A 20,977-nucleotide genomic window follows, 5' to 3' on the forward strand; every position below is an offset into this window, starting at 1 on the left:
AATGCTGGCCATACACTAGTGCGACCAGCGTAAGATAAGATTCATCTTATGATTTCCCTTGAACTCCCCGCCAGCAACCTGGCAGTCCCTAACACACTTTGGACACACGATGTACATACGATCTGACGTTATGATCGATTGTGTACCTGCTGAAAAACTGATAATCATTCTTCAAAATGTCACTGAAATGACAGTGGTTGGATGCACGATGCATCGCATGGTGAAAAACACAGCACAATCAGCATACGAATACGACGGATCATATAGGCTGCACATCTGATCATACGATACTTTTTAGGAGCTGCGGGAGCGCGCATCAGATCATATCCTACTAAAGAAATACACGATTCATCTTACGACGCATCGAAAATCAGGCAATCGGGCCGAAATCGTGCTAGTGTATGGCCAGCAATGCAACAATAAAGATGAGTCAGCCTTGAGTGAAATACTCAAGGCTGACTCATCTTTATTGTTGCATTTCTTGCATTGCATAGGATTCACACTCTTTTGCTTGCAATCCCACATACATTATTTGCTGAGAAACAGACATAATTTTGTCATTATAATCACTCATACTGCAGCATTCACATAACTTGGTATTGTATAATACACTTCTTAAATGTATTCTTATGAGACTTCCATCATGATATGCTGTCTGCAGTGCTGTACACATGTCATTTGTGACTCCCATGTATAATAGAATACACGTGTTGCTCTACACTTAAGTCTATGGTACCCATTGCTCTCTATAGATCATCTGGGCTTGGATTTGAACCTGGGTCTACTGTGACCTTCCACAACTTTTCATGCTTTCATTGCATTTCCATAGCAAACTTCCAGGTTGACTAATTTTCTGCACCTTTCAACTTGATAAACTTCATCATGGGTTTAGTTCCTGTGTGTATGTTCTTTGCAGCTATTTTGCAGCTATAAGCAGATGCCCACCAGCCATTCAAAAGACGCCCACTTGCGCACGTCATCTCCAGAAAGTGCTTGAAACCATTGGTGCATCGAGCACCATCGGATGCGATCGCAGCGTTTAAAGTAGACCATAACCTGCCGCAAGCACTGCGATCACTTCAGTGTGAAATACAACCAGGTGACGTGTACAATGATGCAGCCTGTTAATTATGCACGCGTCTGTAACGGCGTTAGGACACTCAGGCACACCTGCGTTCACACGTTTCTAGTGGCCTGCCCCTGTCACCACCCACAAATGGCTTGACCTGTCACTCATTCATATGAGCTGTCTATGCTGGGCGAGCGTACGCTTCCCGATCTTTCGCAGTGGTTTGTACACGCGCATTGCGATGCATACACATGCGCAGATTGCAAATATCGGCCAGCTACGAGCATTCTCATCCTAGCGAGCGGGTCTGAATCAGCCCCTCTGTGCTGTCTTCACTCTGTGGGCCCTATTTACTACAATCTGCATTTAAAATGCGATTGTAGTGTGATATTTCCGACTATGGCTTGTATTCAATTAGAAGCGAAAAGCCGTGATCCGCGAAAAAGTATCGCCGATTGCGACTTTTCTCCAGTCGGAAAAGTATTGCCGTATTCAATTCCATCCGCTTTTCGCATAGGTGAAAAAGAATCGCCTCTGAATAGGTGGAGAAAGAAGTGCAAAATTTTTGTTTGAGGGTACAAATGTGGGGAAACCACTCAGAACCCTTGGAATAGCCCCCCAAAGGACAACTGCAACAAAACATTTCTATCAAAAAGGTAAGAACACCCCAAAAAATGACATTGAATTTGGGGGTAAAAAGTGCAAAGTAGGGGGACAACTTAGCAAACTAGCGAAATAAGGTTCTGGGGGTGCACTAAGAAGGGGTCAAGTGTTTTGGAGATTGCCTGTGCATTTTTGGGGTGTAATTTCACTTAATTTAAAATTTCACTTTACAGACTTTAAAAGATGCTTGCACCCATTTTCAGGTACCCCAAATTTGACAGGACTACTTATTTTCACAAAAAAACACTGCTTTATGCCATTCTTCACCACTTGTGCAAAGACGCTAATTAGAGACTATTGTGCGACCTTAAGTACCCCAAAAAGTTTTATTAGGGCTAATCTGCATCTTTTTGGGGGGTTCAGGCTGATTTCCCCTATTCTGACACCACTTTTCGCATGTTCTGACTTCGCGTGTCTCTGTTTTTTGCGTCTGTCGGAATTGAATAAGAAAATAGCGGGGGCGCGCATGATAAGTTTCCGCGGCTAAAATACGCGATGTAGGCGAAAAGTCCGGCAGGCGAAACTTTATCGCAGGTGCGAAACTAATTGAATACCGCCCTAAATTTGCAATGCAATAAAGCTCTAAAGCTCTGTCCCTGCGAATCCCATCCGCACACTTCTCCCTGTATTTTTTGGAAAAATGTCTGTGCATACGCCGCGTGTGATCTGCTTACTAACAATATGTGATAGTTAGGGTTTGGAGTAGAATTTTACTAATTCTACTCCAACTGCCCTCTAGTAAATTTATGTGATACTAAGATAATGTGAAGAGGGTGTGAAAAACACCCTTTTTCACTTTATTTTAGTAAAAATAATGTTAATAAATAGATCCCTGTGTATTGTAGCATTCTGTGTATTGCATGTGTTTAAGATGGTGAATGTGTGCTGCTTTGGGTGTCTCAGTAGCTCGGGGCCTGTGTACTTTACTCTTCTGCATACTTGCCGACAATCAGCTCCAGCCTTCCGGGAGGGAGCTGATTGTCGGCTAACAGTGGGGGGGCGGGGGCGGTCATTGGGGGCGGAGTTGGGGGCGAGCCAGCCAGTTGGTGGTGCATTGGGGGTGGAGCCGGGAGCAGAGCCGCACGATCGCATCATCGTGGCTCTGCCCCTCTTCACAATGCCGTTATTTTTGGCAGTGTGAAGCAGGGGGCGGGGCCGCGATGACACGATTCAGCGTGAATCGCGTCACCGGCTCCCCCGCTGTTGGGGTTTATAATCTTTTCAGGGGGGAGGACGGGAGGGTCGGAGGCTTCCCTGCCTTTCCGGGGGCTGGGAGCCAAATCGTGGGGGTAGGCAAGCCTGCTCTTCTGTGCCTGAGCCCATAACCTGTTGGAAATATGTGTGTACAGGTGCGATAGTATGGCAGAGTTATGTACACACCAGCTGAATGCCCTATCACTACAGACAGCCCAGTTGTTTAATCAGGGATGGTTTATTTGGTGATAACTCTTGTACCAGCCCTATGCTCTGTGAAATTTCTTAAATAAAATAATAACTTGCTTGTTAGACGTGTCATTTTGATAATGCAACAACTGTTCTCAACTGTGTTTAGTATACATGCAGATGTCATCAGTGTTCAGCTGTTCATAAAGATAGATAATAATAAAAAAAGAAGGCGTTAGCTATTGGATGTGTTTTACATCCAGACTATATTATGGAAGATGTGGATTCTTCTTTCCTTTCCTCCATGTTAAAGATTGCAGCATGTTTTATCCTGTTTATGCAGAATTAGGGGGCGATTCAAATTTTTTTTCGGCGTGATAATTAATGAGCAACCAGTTTGATATTCATTTGTTCTGGGCACTCATTAATTATTGCCTTCTTCGCCGCCTAAAAGACGAGGTTTAGCCATCTAAAACTGCTAAACCCGTCTTAATTCCTGGTTAGGGTGCGTTATCTGCGGTTAGCGCGCCCTAACCAGGGTGTTTCAGACACATTTCTGCTCGCACCCTCCTGAGTTTGTGCAGAAATGCCGGCACCGGCGGCTATCACTCCCTGACAGAGCAACAATTGAAGTGCTCTGGGATGGGGCCTGACTGTCTTTCAGCACAGATGTGCCTTGCTGGAGCTCCTGCTAATTACCTGATAATCTGGTGACCAGCGCTGCGCTCCTGTCTGACTGGGGGTGCCTACTGTCCTCCTTCCCGGCTCTCCTTCTCCCCTGTGGCCGCTGTGACCCCCTGTGGTTTGCGGCCTACCTGCCGCCCAGAAGCCGCGGCCTTGAGTATGGGACCTTGTCCGGGTCCCGAGTGCAGCTGAAGTCGTGGCCGCTGACTGGTTGGCTCCTTCCTTGGAGGCTCCGGACCCCCAAGCATGGCCCAACGTGTCCTCTGAGTCCTCCGCTGACTCCGGCGCTGCGCTGTGACCCCCGGTGGCTCGCGGCCTACCCACCGATTGGAAGCCACGGACTTGCGTTTGGAGCCCGGCGGACACCCGGGTGACGTCATTCCCGCAGACGCCGCCTTGCTCCCTTGAACAGAGGCCATACCTGCCACAGCTTCCACACTTGCCTGATGACCTGCTGGGCTGATTCCTTCCCTCTCAGGGGCTGCTGTACTTGGAGGCTGCTGGAGTTCTACCTGGGAAGCTGTGGGCGCCATCTTGGATCTGGGCATCCCAGTCACTGCTCACCTGCAAGCAGCACATTTTCTGCCCTACCTTCACCATTTCTCCACACAGTCTACATGGCTGCCTTACAAAAATATGACATGGCTATTTGTGGCTGAATAAAGGTTTCCTCAACACTCCTCTACCAGCAAGGTACAAATATTCTACTTTGCCATGTTTTTTCAGTGATATCTATCTTTCATCCCTATGAGACCTCTACAGTTCATGTTTACTTAATGCACTGACCGCAATGGAAACCATTTGCCTTTGCATCATCGTTTATACTTAATTACCGAAGAAGCCATTATGCCTAACAAACGGAGTAAGCTATCCACTCTTGCGCCTCCAATCAAATTTGTACCCCAGAAAACCGCTGATTCATTGTCTGCAGGAAGATCTTCACTGACAACCAAAGCTACTCCCACTCCTTGCCCTACAGATACTCTTGATCTAACTACTGATGCTCCGCTGACAGTCCGTACACTCCATCAAATGCTTCAGGCATTCCGTACGGACCTTACCTCCGACTTTCAAATCTCCGTTAAACAGCTCACCAGTGAATAACATTCCACTTTTTAGCCTTAAAAAACTCTTTGGTTGCTTTTGCAGTATGCTACGGGTCATTGTCCATCTGCACTGTGAAGCGCTGTCCAATGAGTTCTGAAGCATTTGACTGAATATGAGCATATAATATTGCCGAAACACTTCAGAATTCATTCTGCTGCTTTTGTCAGCAGTCACATCATCAATAAATACAAGGGAACCAGTTCCATTGGCAGCCATACATGCCCATGCCATGACACTACCACCACCATGCTTCACTAATTAGGTGGTATGTTTTGGATCATGAGCAGTTCCTTTCCTTCTCTTCTCTTCCCATCACTCTGGTACAAGTTGATCTTTGTCTCATCTGTCAATAGGATGTTGTTCCAGAACTGTAATGGCTTTTTTAGATGTTGTTTGGCAAACTCTAATCTGGTCTTCCTGTTTTTGTGGCTCACCAATGGTTTGCATCTTGTGGTGAACCGTCTATATTCACTCTTGTGAAGTCTTCTCTTGATTGTTGACTTTGACACATATACATCTACCTCCTGGAGAGTGTTCTTGATTTGGCCAACTGTTGTGAAGGGGTTTTTCTTCACCAGGGAAATAATTCTTTTGTCATCCACCACAGTTGTTTTCCGTGGTCTTCCGGGTCTATTAGAGTTGCTGAGCTCTACTGTGCGTTCTTTCTTTTTAAGAATGTTCCAAACAGTTGATTTGGCCACACCTAATGTTTTTGCTATCTCTCTGATGGGTTTGTTTTGATTTTTCAGCCTAATGATGGCTTGCTTCACTGATAGTGACAGCTCTTTGGATCTCATATTGAGAGTTGACAGCAACTGTTTCCAAATGCAAATGTCACACCTAGAATCAACTCCAGACCTTTTACCTGCTTAATTGATAATGAAATAATGAGGAAATAGCCCACACCTGTCCATGAAATAGCTTTTGAGTTGATAGTCCCATTACTTTTGGCCCCTTAAAAAGTGGGAGGCACATATTGAAACTGTTGTAATTCCTACACCGTTCACCCGATTTGGATGTAATTACCCTCAAATTAAATCTGAAAGTCTGCAGTTAAAGCACATCTTGCGACTTCCGGTGGGCGGACCTTGTAGATGGCCGCATTTTTGAGAGCTCTCGCTCCCTTCACATACAGGCGCAGATAAAACACCTGCAGCGCCGGGAGCAGTGACGCGCGGACATCAGCGCGTCACCTGGAGATAGCGGTGGGTAAGTGGACACTATTCCCGGCTCCCCACCGTCACCATACCGCCGGAGTTTAGGTGCAGTACAAAGCACCACTAATCGCGGCCGTCATTTTGGATCCGGACGGATCGCCGGGCTGCCTCCCTTGTCACCTCTTCCCCTGAAGTGTGCTATCGGAGGAGCCACCTACCTTCCTGCCTCTCTGACTTCACTGGCCCCCTGTGACAAGTGCTGTAGTGTGGACAGTGCAGTATATTAGCCCACGACCGCCATTTTGGGACTGGCAGGGCTCTAGCTGCTGTTCCTGCACCACATTTATACAGAGAACTATCAGAGTTTTTCTGCATCTCCAAAGGCACTATATCTATATCAGCTCCCCCTGCTGGTCAGGATTATTCAGTTTTGTTGTTTTTTTTGGCATATTAAATATAATCAATTTTCCTAGCAAAGTCCATTATCTGAGATTTATATATGGATAAGCACGTGACCAAAATACAGAAGGGTGGTGAGGGAGGTCCAGGTGTCCGAGGCAGAGAGACCAGAACCACTGCATCTACCACCTCTAGTCCTCCTACTTCCCCGGCTGGGGATGATATTATGGACAGCGTGTCTGATCCTTCCAAATTCAGTGCTGCATCTGTGGTCAAAGCACAGGAAATCTCGGATCTTCTCTCACCATTGCTTGATAAAAAGTTGGCTGGTCTGAAAGAGGCAATAGATTCGGCTGTAACGCAGCTTCGCGAACATAGTGTGCGGTTTAATGAAGCAGAACAGCGCATTTCAAATCTTGAAGATGATCTTACTACGGCTAAATCGGTAATTGAAACGCAGGATGCTTCCATTGTCACCATGCAGGAAAAGCTGGAAGATTTGGAAAATCGCAACCGCCGCAATAATCTACGTCTGATTGGCTTACCGGAATCTGTCAAACAGCGGGAACTTATGGACTTAGTTTCCACCTGGTTTCCTCAGGAGTTGGGTTGCAGCTCTACATCAGGCCCTACATTGATCGAACGTGCACACAGAATTGGTCCGGATCGTCAAACAGATCGCCGCAGACCTAGACCTGTCATCTTCAGGTTCCTTAATTATATGGATAAAGTCAGACTGATGGAGGCTTATCGTAAATCTCAAAATTTATCCTATAAAGGGGACAGGTTGCTTCTCTTTCAAGATTTTTCCTATCAAGTGTCAATGAAACGAAGAGAATTTTCACCGATATGCAAGTCGCTTTTTGATGCTGGAATCAGATTTGCCCTCCTCTACCCAGCTAAGCTTAGAGTACAACATGATGGCAAACAGTATTTCTTTGATTCGGTGTCCCCAGCAAAGACATTTGTTACTTCTCTCTCGGAATCTAACGTACTCTCATCTGTCGATGAACATGGAGTTAATGCTTAAATCGCAAGTATTATATTACTCATGTATGCCTCATTATGTCATTAATATTTGTTAATGAGAAATTGATTCTCATCTGTTTTTGCATATTATGTGTATTTCTTACTATTTTTCGGGAAAACCCTGTTTCCTCTAAATTGTTCTTTTTTATTATTTGTTTTGATTTTGAATTTTTTTTTCTCATATTTGGAATATAGTTACTGGTTATTATTGGCCACAATGGCCTTATGTTTGGGTTCAAAGAAAAACACAAAATGGTAGAACTGTATCATTTTGGTGTATATATGTTTGGTTAAATGTAGTGATAATGGGATTGAGAGACCGCACGTTTATAATAACAATGGCGTCCTTACTCGCTGGGACATGGGATGCTATGTTTAACGAATTTCAACAAATTAGTATTTTCATGAAACAAGGTATTGGTTGATAACTTGAATTCCTTGGGTACACCTGTTAATTATAAGGATCGTATAAAATTCCTCACCTGGAATGTAGAGGGTCTTAACACACCGCTCAAACGGCGGAAAGTATTACAACACCTACAGAGGCTCAAACCAGATGTGGCTGTGCTTCAGGAAACGCACTGGAGGGAGGGGGATCCAAATACGTTAAGGAGCAATTGGTTGAATGAATACATAGCAGCTTCATATACATCCAAACGAAGAGGTGTGGTTCTTCTTCTACGCAAGTCCCTTAACTACACTATTCTTGATAAACTGTGTGACCCTGAAGGTAGATTTCTATTTGTTAAAATACAATTGGAGGGGGTTTTGTTTACTATTGTCACCATATATGCACCAACTGGTCCTAACAGTGTTTTTTTTTACAGATTTATATGTTCAAATACAGGATTGGGCCGAAGGGACCATTATTTTAGGGGGGGATTTCAATACTACTCTCAATCCACTATTAGACAGATCAGGCGATGGGGGAAGGGGCACTATACCTAAGGCTTTAGATTTTCTTATATCTTCTCTCCAACTCTCTGATCCCTGGAGGTATCAACACCCCGTGGAGCGTGATTATACGTTTTACTCACACCCACATCACACATCCTCCAGGATTGATTATTGGCTTCTTCCCACAAATCTCCTTCCTAAAGTTTATGATGCTAAAGTAGAATATATAGCTATCTCTGACCACGCTCCAACATGGTTCTCCTTATCCCTTCCTACACCAAAACCTTCCTCCTTTAATTGGAGATTTCCCTCCTATTTATATAATTGTCCTGATTTCAAGCTATATTTGGAACAACAATACGGGAACTATGTCAACGATAATAATAAACATATTGAAGATATCAATTTATTTTGGGCAGCATCCAAGCCGGTTTTGCGTGGCTCGATCATAGCTTATGTTGCCGGAAAACGTAAGAAACTCTCCCAAAAATGTCAAGCTATTAGTACAGCTCTTTCTACATCTTATACAAATTTATTAAGGTTTAATACCCCAGAAACTCGTCAGATTTATATTGATACTAAAAATTTATATGACACATTATGTACAGAAAAAGCCCAATGTTCTTTAGATTACCAGAAACATCGTTATTTTAAGTGGGGATATAGGGCAGGGAAACTGTTGGCCAATGTGGTTAGAAATCAACGTCCTCAGGTTAACATTTCAAAAATTGTCTCGGAATCTCATGTTCTTACCTCTACTTCTGATATAACAAATTCCTTTTTGGAATACTTTAGAAATATATACACTGCACCACCAGATAACCAAATTTTAGGTATGGAATTTTTAAAGTCGGCAGGTTCCCCTATATTAACTGAGGAGGAACAGGAGATACTGACTGATTTAATTTCTGAGCAAGAAATCTTGGCGGCTATTGGACATTCAGCAATTGGTAAAGCTCCGGGCCCTGATGGGCTTAGTGCAGAATATTATAAATTATTATCTCCATCTCTTACTCCTCATTTATTAAAATTGTTTAATTCTATTCTCTCTGGCACAGCGGCTCCATTTTCTTTTAATGAAGCCCGTATAATAATGTTACCGAAGCCGGGTAAAGATCCAACATTAGTACAGTCTTACCGTCCCATATCTTTATTAAATCAGGATTTAAAGTTATTATCCTCCATTATGGCACAAAGATTACAGATGCTTTTACCCAAGTTACTCCATACATCACAATCTGGCTTTGTAAAGAATAGATCTTCAGTACATAACATTCGTCAGGTAATAGCAGCCATAACGCAATCGCTACAAAACTCAGAGGATACGTCTCTTTTGGTCAGTTGTGATGCTGATAAAGCATTTGACCGTGTGTCCTGGACACATTTGTTACGCGTCTTTCATTTTCAAAATATTAGTCCAAGTTTTATACGTTTTTTTAATTCATTATATAATACCCCCACAGCATTTCTCACCATTAATGGTTTAAATACGGAGAACTTTCAATTATATCGCGGTACAAGACAAGGGTGCCCTTTATCTCCCCTACTTTTTAATTTAGCATTGGATTTCCTTATCCGACATTTTTATTTGCATACTGAATGGAAAGGGATTCGAATTGGAAGTCAAATATTAAAAGTGTCAGCATACGCTGATGACTTGCTATTATATTTTGCTAATCCACAAACTGCTTTCCCAGGTTTTATGCAACTCCTACATGATTTTGAAATTATATCAGGATTTGTGATAAATAAGTCTAAGACAGAAGCTTTAGCCTTACACGATGGTGCCCAGGCTGCCTGGAATGGTTCTTTTCCTTTCAGATGGGCGAATACCTCTTTGACTTATTTAGGTTTACATATACCTGTCAATCCCTCTGATCTCTACATGGCTTTTTTCCTGCTATAATATCTCGTATTACTGCTGACTTTCAGGCCTGGAAACACTTGCCACTGTCTTACATAGGTAGATGCCACTTGATAAAAATGATCTCTTTTCCTAGGTTGCTATACCCAATACAAATGTTACCCTTACTTTTAAAAGATTCAGATCTAATGTTATTGAATAAAGCTATGAGCAAGTTTATTTGGGCGGATAAGAAACCAAGAATATCTTTATTCAAATTAAGTCAATCCACACAATTGGGAGGTATTAACCTTCCCTGTATAAAGAGCTATAATCTAGCTGCAAACTAACGTTATGCAGTTGATTGGTTACAGAATTCTGAAGAGTTCACTAATACTGGCTTGGAACAAGCCTTTTGTCCTGACATCACACTCTCTAGCCTATTACATATGAGACCCACAGATTTTCCTCTCTCGGTTACTAATAATTTGTTGTTAACCACTACGTGCACAGCCTGGCGTCTATCTAGACGCAAGATGGGTGTATCAACATATAACACTATTTTTTTACCCATATATCATAATACAAGGTCTCAAGGATTCTCTGCTTTACATCATACTTTAGTGCGTTTTTGGGGTTCAGGGGGTCCGAGACTGGTTTATCAAGTTTTGGATGGACAGACACTTAAAATTCTTACATATGAAAAATTACAAGAAATATTTCCTCAGATAACTATTCCTTTATTTACATATTACCAACTTAGGAGTTATGTGACTAACATTCTCTCCAAACTAACAGATTCTGACAAGACACATACATTAGATAGAGTGTTGAGTAGTTGCTCAGGAAGAAGTTGCTCTACCTCATATTTGTATTCTCAAATTAAACGATCTATAGATTTGGAAAAATTACAGTCTGGGATTGTTAAATGGAAGATTGATTTTCCTGACATTCCACTTAATGATATTCTTCAAGCTTTTATTCGTCTAAATAAAATGCTTATTTCTGCTTCTTACACAGAAATGCATTATAAACTGCTACATCGTGCTTACTATACACCCAAGTTGCGTTTTTTGATGGGGGCCTCCAATGATTCTAAATGTTTCAAATGTCAAGCTTTAGAAGCAGATCTTTATCACTGTATGTGGAATTGTCCTGAAGTTAAAAAATTTTGGCTTATAATTCAAACTTATATTAAAGATGTTTTAGGTATAACTATTAATATCTCTCCTGAATGGGCCCTATGGGACATATACCTTGACCAAAATTTACCTAAACCACCACTGGGTCAACGAATTTTGTTAGCTAAAATTGCAGCAGCAGGAAAGAAGACCATCCTGTCTCAGTGGATATCCACAGATACCTTGACATCACCTTTGTTAATACCTCGTATTTCCTATTTATTTCACATGGATTGGCTTGAAATGTCAATTAACAAGGAAAAAAAGGTCAAAAAGTTTTTTGAGACATGGTTACCATATGTTTGTGCGTTACCTTCTGAGACAAAAGATAATTTACGCCAAGCGGTGAGGCTAACAACTTGGTACAACCTAGAAGTTGTTTCAACAGGAGGCTCACCCTTCTAAAGTAGTAACTTGGCTGACCCATAATGTTTATTGGGGATACGTGCGGTTCTCTCAATCCATTTGTTTCTGATAACTTGTATGTATATATATGTTTCATGATAAACATGGAATGTAACTGTTTATATATTTGATTGTGATATATTGTATACTATATTTGTTTTATTAATGTATACAGTTTACCAATAAAATATTTTGAAAAAAAAAAAAAAAGCACATCTTGCTTGTTTCATTTCAAAACCATTGTGGTGGTGAATAGAGGCCAAAATCTGAAAATTCTGTCAATGTCCCAATATTTATGGACCTAACTGTATATATATGTATATATATATATATATATATATATATATATATTGCAACATACATGATATATTTAAACATTTTAGACACAGGCAATAATAGGTTATGAGATCACACACAATGCCCACAGAGGAGGGGGTGCGTGTAAGTTCCTCTACCCCTCTGGAGTACTAAATGATCTCGGTAACACTGTACATTCCAGGTAAGAGTGACAGGTTAGTGAGGATCGGTCACTGGCCCCAACAGCAGAGAGTACATTATAGTGCAGAGAGCATGCAACTTACCTCTTCACCCCACAGTGACACTCACAGTGTGTGACAGATATCAAGCGACCCGTGCTAGCAGCCTGCATTGCTGTCTGTGTCCCGACTCCCTCCCAGTCCCGGAGCCCTGGGGAAGAGGAAAATAGAGAGACTCGCCTGCAGCTCCGCAGCAGCGCGGAGGCTGTGTGTAGGAGGAAGGTCCTATGACTGGACCGGAAACTCCCCCCTGCTCGTCATAAACCTCCATTCTCCCGCAGCAGCTAGGTACTTGTGTGCTCCCCCCCCCCACTCGGCGTCCCGATCTTTCTCAAAAGAGGGATATGCCGTAACTTCCCTCCCGTCAGCACTGTGCGCCTGCGGCCTGCGACCCTGCACGTCGCTGCATACAAGCCAACGGACGGCCGCCCATTAGAACCGCGGTGCAGCTGTGTCACAGTGACACAGTCTACCCGCGGTCAGCCTGTCCGCTGCTGGTAGTGGTCAATTAATGAATCGCATGGTCGCGGCCGCAGCGCCCTTCACTATGTGGCGCCATACGCGGCCGTGTACCTTGCGTAACCATAGAACCGGCCCTGCCTGCGTGCATACATCATATATCTATAGCCTGCGTGCATACATCATATATCATATGCGTGCATCAGGCCCTGTATGTTCTGTGTTATTATTATGAGTTTCCTCTGAGCCCTATATGCATCCCGCAGACTGAAAGAATACTGGCAGGTTAGTGTTACTGTGCTTGTACTACAGAATTTAGACTATAAGCTCCACTGAGTAAGGAGCCGATGTAAATAAGTGCTGCGTAATATGTTGACACTACATAAAATGTAATAAATAAATTATAAGGACAGGACAAAGGGGGATCCTCAGGCACTTTTGAAGGAATTTGCCACACACTACAGTACAAAGAGCCACGCATCTGATATAATGCATTTATGTGGAGTTCGGTTTGTAGGTTGGATGTCATGGTTACTGAAGGGGATGAGAGATGAAACTAGTTTTTAGTATATTAACTGTATATTGTGATCGTATTAGATCGTATTAGAACATTATCTTTTTTTCTCCCACATTATTACCGGACCTCTATGATTCTTAGGGGAGCAGGCAATTCTCTGTTTGAGATATTTGCAGAAACGCAGTGACGCAAATTTCTTCACCAAACTACATCCATGTCAGCGTCAGGTAACAGCGACCGCTCACTAATCTGTGCGCACATCTCCCCGCCATGTCAGTATGGCCCAGCCTATACACACACTGATTATTAATTATCCACTCACCCATATTTCTGTAACATTCTTTGTGGCAATAATCCAGCTGATTCCCACAGCCAAACAGAAGAGGCCAATGATGAAGAAAGTGCTGAGGACGAGGTCTGCGGACAGGATAAAGTTTCCAGATGGGATCCTCTGCTGCTTAAAGGCAGAATTGTCTGGACATTTGGTGGCAGGAAGGTCCTCCTTAGCTACCTTTCTCCCCATGGTATAATTTTCTGGCAAATCTCACGATTTTATATTTAACTGGAATAATATACACATTCCTAGTGCTGTGTAATTGTTATCCTCCCATTCATGCTCCATACAGACTGTCTTCTACTAAACTTCCTGGAATTACTGATTAACTGCAATGTGCTGGCAGCAGTCTGATTGTGGGCTTTGATTACCTGCTAGCTCTGTCATCTTGTGTCAGTCTTGTTCAATGTACTTTGCCCCTGCATAGGCCAATCAATATGCTATACAGTACCTGAGTGTTTGTTTTATATAGCCATTTATGGTCCTTCCCTCCACTATGTGCAATACTACTTTTAAAGGGAAACCGCTCCCTTTTAATTTCTTATTTTAGAGTGGCAGTAGTAAACTTACTGCATAAATAGGATTGTTCTGACCACAAGAACTTTCTTCATATGTTGATTAGATTTATTGTTTAACCAACATAAAATTCAATTAATGTGACATTTTATTTTAAATGTGTGGTCGGCTCTAGAGGTGGGGCTGTAGCGCAGTCAAAAATTCAAATAGGGGAGTCACACCAACTGCCACCCCACACACTGCCAAACATCGCTGGCCAAGACTTACTGGCAGTTCGGCAAGCAGTTCAATTCAGCTGAACCTTATTGACCCAGAACCAGGAGCCTTAGGATTCATTACACCAGGGTTATTCAGCCATTGTGTTGACATTCAGAGTGTCAACATGTACATAATGTCAACAGTGAAAATGTCAGCATTCACAATGACTACTTTGTCATAACGTTGACAGTCCGTGTTAGGGCTAGACTGCTGTTGGGTTTAGTTGTCGGCTTGACATACACTAAAAACACTATGTCCACATGCCGACTGTCAACATTTACAATGTCATTATTCTGGCAATGTCACCATTATGTCCATGTCGACATCCTGGTGTCAACATTCTGAATGCCGACATCTTGTCCCACACTCACATGCAACCGGTAGCTCTCCAGCACTTGTGGAACTACACATCCCGGCATGCTCTGCCATACTTTTAGCATTCTCTAACAGGGGATGTGTAGATCTACAGCAGCTGGAGCGCCCCATGTTTCCTATCCCTTGCATTACACAATAGTTTGTCATTATTTACATGGTAAATATATAAAAACTGCTAAAAATAAAATTCTAGTTCTAACAATGAATGTTTTGTCATGCCAATGGGGATGCAGTCAGGAAGCCGACGGTCGAAATGCCAACCTCCAGCTTCCCTACTGTTTAATCCCGACAGGGGACGACTAATGATAGGCGTAGAAATTTCGACGCCTATCATTACCCCTACGCCGGGAGCCCGATGCCCGGCATACCGTACAAAGGTCAGCCGGGCGGCGAGCGCGGACCGCGCAGGGGGGGAGGGTTAGGTTTCAGAACTCCCGAGGAGCTTAGAGTTAGTCACCTCCCCCAGGAGGGTTAGAGTCAGGCTAGGGGAAGGGGGGGTTAGGTTTAAGCACCCCCCGGGAGGGTTAGGGTCAGGTTAGGGGAAGTTAGGGTTAGGCACCCCCCGGGGGGCTTAGGTTTAGGCTGTGGCAACGGGGGGGTTAGGTTTAGGCACTTATGGGGGGTATAGGGTTAGGCAGTGTACTTACCGATCGTGATTTAGATGCCTGCCGGTCTTCTGCTGCCGGGATTTGAACCGCTGGGCGTAGGTGCGGCGGTCATTCATACCGATCCCTGCCAATGTGTGCACCATGTGGATTGCACCTAGCACATCGTAATGTGTTCATAGAGTAGAGCTTCTCAGAGTCGGCCCTGAAGACACACTAAAGGTGCGTATCCACTTGCCGACTGAGGAACGTCTGAACGATTACGACATTGTAATTGTTCAGTCGTTCCTCATCCTGTAGGTGCCCATACTGAATGATATGGCATAATAATTTACTCACTAAACAGTTTTGCAAAATGTTATTTTTATTATGTTTATTGATTCTCTATGGACAATTCATGTGATTTTTTTTTTTTTTAAATATTGTGTTGACCGGTCAATGGATTATTTATAATAATAAATGTATTTATAGATATTGTCGAATCAGTGTGTAATTTCGCCCATACCAACCTTCTCCTATGTGATCAGTGCAGAGGTTACTAGTGGATCCCTCAGCCGATGTCCATTCTGCCCAGGCAAAGCTGGCCCTGACAATTTGTTGACCGAGGCAAGATTGTAGTTGGTGCCCCTAAACTTGCAGCCATTGCGTGGGGACAGGCCTTCATGACTGCTCGGTTGCCTCCTGGAGCAATGGTGCCCTAGTAATTCACCTATAATAGCCTATGCCCAGGGTCCTGTATTTCAGAGTGAATCCACAAAACGTTACAAATGCAACAATAGAAGATTTGCACACTCGGAAATCCAGCTTGATTGAAATTCCTCTTTGTTAAAGCCTCAATAATTTCTATAGAATAACTATTATTTTCTTATACAGCTTTTTTCCGTGTGTGGGTGATTTGGTACTGCGTATTAAAGTTGGAAGTCATTCTGTCTGAAGAATATAAGGAACACTACACAAAAGCCATTTTAAGACATTAAGGGGCCTATTCATCAACACTAAAATAATGTTTTTAAGGACATTTTCCTTAATTACCATTATTTTCGTATTCATGAAGTATCTTAACACAGGAGATAGCACTGATATCTCCTGGTTAAGTCCGCCTGCGTTAATTTCCACACTCTCCATACATTAATATGGGGATATGGATATTATGCTATCCATCAAATTCCGAAAATTATGTATTTTCTAAATTTGATGGAGTTACTATACGCCACTGTGAGGTGGCATACAACGGGTGACACTTACCTGTGTCAGCGTGGGCAGGTCCTCCTCCGCTCCCTGGTCTCTCCTCCGGCGACTGTGCTGACACTGGGTTCTCCAGGCAGAACACAGTAAAGTTTAGAAAAAAAAAAAAGATATGTTTTTTTTTCTAAACTTTACTGTGTTCTGCCTGGAGAACACAGTGTCAGAACAGCAGATGGAGCCGGAGGCGGCTGCATCAGGCAGGTTAAGTCGGGGACTGGGGGGAGGTGAATGGAGTGGGGAGGTGGTGTTGGGGGGGCACACAGAATTACCGCAGCTGTAGGCAGTGCTGCGCATGCGCTGGTTTTACGGATGTAACAGCGCATGCGCAGCACTGATTACAGCTGCGGTAAGTTAGAGCAGATAGGGAAAACAATCTATTTCCCGAAAAGCTGTTATCGCAAAAATGACAGCATTTCAAAAAAGATAGTTATGGAGAGGAGGAATGATGAATTCCTCCGGTAATAATTAGGTAGAAATCCATGCGAGTTCTAAACCTAATTAACTCCATCGCTGTTTTAGTTATGATGAATAGGCCCCTTAGAATTTTTAATAGAATATGGTGTATACTTGTATATACAGGGGTGGACTGGCCATCTAGCCTGATGGGCCGGTCCGGCAACCTGAAGGCCTGACTGAGCAGCTCCACCTCCCAGCTCTCTGCTTGGCCAGCATGCTGAGACAGGGGAGTACCGCAAGGCTGCGCCCCCATGACGCAAGGCCAGCTTGTCTGCAGTGCGGCCACGACAATTTTTCCCACACACTACAAATGCCGGGGCCGTATAGTGCCCGCAGTCCATCCCTGCATATATGTTAATTTTATTAAAGACATTTTTAGAACATTTTGAGATTCATCCCCTTTATTACTCTATAACTGCAATTTAAGTGTATGCAGCGGGATCGGTGGGCGGTGTAGGGGCCGTGGTGGCACAATCGCACCATCATAGCCCACCTCCGCTATACAGTACCGAGATCACAGCCATTGTAAAGCGGGGGAGGGGGCTACAATTCAAGATTCAGCGAGAGGAGCTGCTTTCCCAGCTAAGGTTGTGATATGTGCCAATAGCAATTTATACTAATGGGGCCCACTGCCAGCAATGATAAATAGACCCCTTAAATAAAACATTTTAAAGCTAAAAAAATTCCGCTCTAACTCTGTATCTGTTAGAAATCAGTAGGTAAAAATGATGAAGTTATGAACAGGAATAAATGTGACCTTGCACATACAGTAATCCCACATATCCCTCTAGCGCAGACATGGGAGAGTCCCCACAATCAGCTTTTTGGAACGCTGTTCAGAAATTCAATCTGCTCCTCATTTTGTGGAATTGCAGGTCTGTCTGGAAATGTCCATTGTGGTAACAGTAAAACATCACTTCAAAGTCATTCTCGCAATCACTTATATGTCTGAAAATACACATTTATTTGGCTAACAATAATGCCAATTTTTAAAGCTTCCCTGTACGATATATCTAATGGAGTCAGAGAGAAATATATGTAAAGGTTGGTACAGAAAGGCTTGCGGTTCATTCTGCGACAACGCCTGATGTATAACAGCTAATCTGAGCACAGTCATTGTTCTTATTTACTACCCAGATAACCCTTTCCCCTATATATGTGTAATATAAACTCCCACTCCTCTCATCTATATCTGTGCCGCTCCCCTTCTCAGCTTCACATAGAAGTACCTACTGTCTTCTTACCACATGTTTGCTTGGTGGTGGTGAGTGTGGGAGGGAGAGGCAGCAGTAAAATGTTGGTCATACAGAAGCCAGTTACCATCGAGTTATCATAAGCAGCGAGTATGAAAACTCATTGTGTATGATAATGGTGCTCCAGCCAATCAGCTACTATCATCTGTTTGAAAAACAACAGTTGGCAGCTGATTGGCTGGAGCGCCATTTATCATACGTAATGAGTTTTAAAACCTGTTACATATGACAAAAAATTGTTGATTAATGGGCCTCTTTGTTTCATATAGATGTGGAGTTACATATGTGCTTCTATGTGTAATGAAGTAAGAAAGTTTAGGACAGCAATTGAAAGACTCCAGCACATGATTTCTTTTTATGCTGTTTTCATGCAGCGCCATTTAATTCCGTGGAGCCCAGCTCGATGCAGCAAAATTCCATACGCTGAGCTGGAATCCATGCATTTAACTAAATGGAGTGCTACACATGGGTAGTTAAAAAAAAACATTACAACACCATTAATTTTAGATCGAAGGCAGTAGTCGTTGACACCCTAGTGTGACATGACTACAAACACATAAGGATGGGTTATCCTGTCGGAGTATAGGGCCCACAAGATCCATTGTAACTGCTCTGAGGCTCCCCACGGTTGTAGGTTTTAGCGCTACAGCCCAGCCCACCAGCAGAATATTATCACAGACAGGTGTGACCCAGCAGACCAATAGGAGGCCTTGAGATGCTTGTGCTTTCTTATTGGTCCGCGCACAGGTTTTCCCAGTACTGTAGCAAAGCTGCTAATAGAATGGGGCCCGTTAAGATTAACCTTAACAAGGAATCCTCTGCTTTACAAATCCTATGGACGGTCAGTAAAAATACACAATTGTGGGTTGAATTTTTCTTAAAATCCTCCCCAGTAAATAACAATTTCATTTTGAAAATAGGAAATAAAAAAATAGTCTGTATAGACATAATGGAGAGCGATGAGTGGAAATAAATAGTATGGTTTAACTCTTTTACCATTGATTTCTCTTGCGTGAATTGGCTACTGGAAAACCCTCTGCACAGCCCATCACTTACTTACATGATGCTGCAGTGCAGTAAAACATCACAATTCAGTGTAAAGTGCACGTAATGCAGATTACTGGGTGACTCATTTTTTATTGAGCCATTGTTACCAGGTGCTTGTTGATCTTTGTTATAACGAGCCGATGAGTGTGCAGGTGTGTTCCTATGACAGCTGTGTATATATTTTATTACACTACAGAGTTACAACTTTATATTACAGGTGAAATCAAGTCTCATGTTATACAAGATTATACAAGTAACAACACATGTAACACAACATGTACTGACATTTAAGAAAGCACAGCTAAAGTCCTGATGTTTGTACAGTATATTATATATTAATATTAGATATATATATTATACCAGTGCTTCCCAAACGTTTTTGAATCACGGCGCCCTAGTGTATTAGCATTGTTTTCACAGCACCCCTAAGCCAAAAGTTTGTTATTGAGAGATTCTGAAAAAAATGTAGTGAAGTAAATTCTGCTGACCTGTCATCCCTAGGTTTGGTTATATAGTGGTGGACAGGTTAATGCTTCTGTTTGTGCACATATTTACATTGCATTGACCATAAAGAATTTGATTTGATGCTGGACCACCAACCTGAGGCACCCCTGCAAGTGTCCCGAGGCACCCCAGGGTGCTACGGCGCACAGTTTGGGAACCACTGTATTATACAGTTCAGGACACACACACTTCACCAGGAAATATTTTGGTGTATACAGTTCAGGACACACACACTTCACCAGGAAATATTTTGGTGTATACAGTGCAGGACACACAGACTTCACCAGGAAATATTTTGGTGTATACAGTGCAGGACACACAGACTTCACCAGGAAATATTTTGGTGTATACAGTGCAGGACACACACACTTCACCAGGAAATATTTTGGTGTATACAGTGCAGGACACACACACTTCACCAGGAAATATTTTGGTGTATACAGTGCAGGACACACACACTTCACCAGGAAATATTTTTGTGTATACAGTGCAGGACACACACACTTCACCAGTAATTATTTTGGTGTATACAGTGCAGGACACCCACACTTCACCAGGAAATATTTTGGTGTATACAGTGCAGGACACACACACTTCACCAGTAATTATTTTGGTGTATACAGTTCAGGACACACACACTTCACCAGGAAATATTTTGGTGTATACAGTGCAGGACACACATACTTCAACAGTAAATATTTTGGTGTATACAGTTCAGGGCACACACACTTCACCAGGAAATATTTTGGTGTATACAGTGCAGGACACCCACACTTCACCAGGAAATATTTTGGTGTATACAGTGCAGGACACCCACACTTCACCAGGAAATATATTGGTGTATACAGTGCAGGACACACACACTTCACCAGTAATTATTTTGGTGTATACAGTTCAGGACACACACACTTCACCAGGAAATATTTTGGTGTATACAGTGCAGGACACACAGACTTCACCAGGAAATATTTTGGTGTATACAGTGCAGGACACACACACTTCACCAGGAAATATTTTGGTGGGCCGGCAGCTGAATGGGGCAGTTTGCTACATTA

General features: G+C 42.8%; 1 protein-coding gene across 2 annotated transcripts in view; it reads right to left on the bottom strand.

The window, feature by feature from the left end:
- The window catches only part of LOC148514038 (cell cycle control protein 50C-like), a 37,542-nt gene extending 23,690 nt beyond the window's left edge, over positions 1-13,852 (bottom strand). For both annotated transcript variants that reach the window (XM_088481081.1, XM_088481080.1), the window contains exon 1: positions 13,652-13,852. In XM_088481081.1, the coding sequence (XP_088337207.1) occupies positions 13,652-13,852 (201 nt within the window). The remainder of the gene's footprint in view (positions 1-13,651) is intronic.
- Between the last annotated feature and the right edge of the window lie 7,125 nt (positions 13,853-20,977).

Source organism: Taudactylus pleione, unplaced genomic scaffold (genome assembly GCF_031769625.1).
Source record: "Taudactylus pleione unplaced genomic scaffold, aTauple2 ptg000262l, whole genome shotgun sequence".
Lineage (NCBI taxonomy): Eukaryota > Metazoa > Chordata > Amphibia > Anura > Myobatrachidae > Taudactylus > Taudactylus pleione.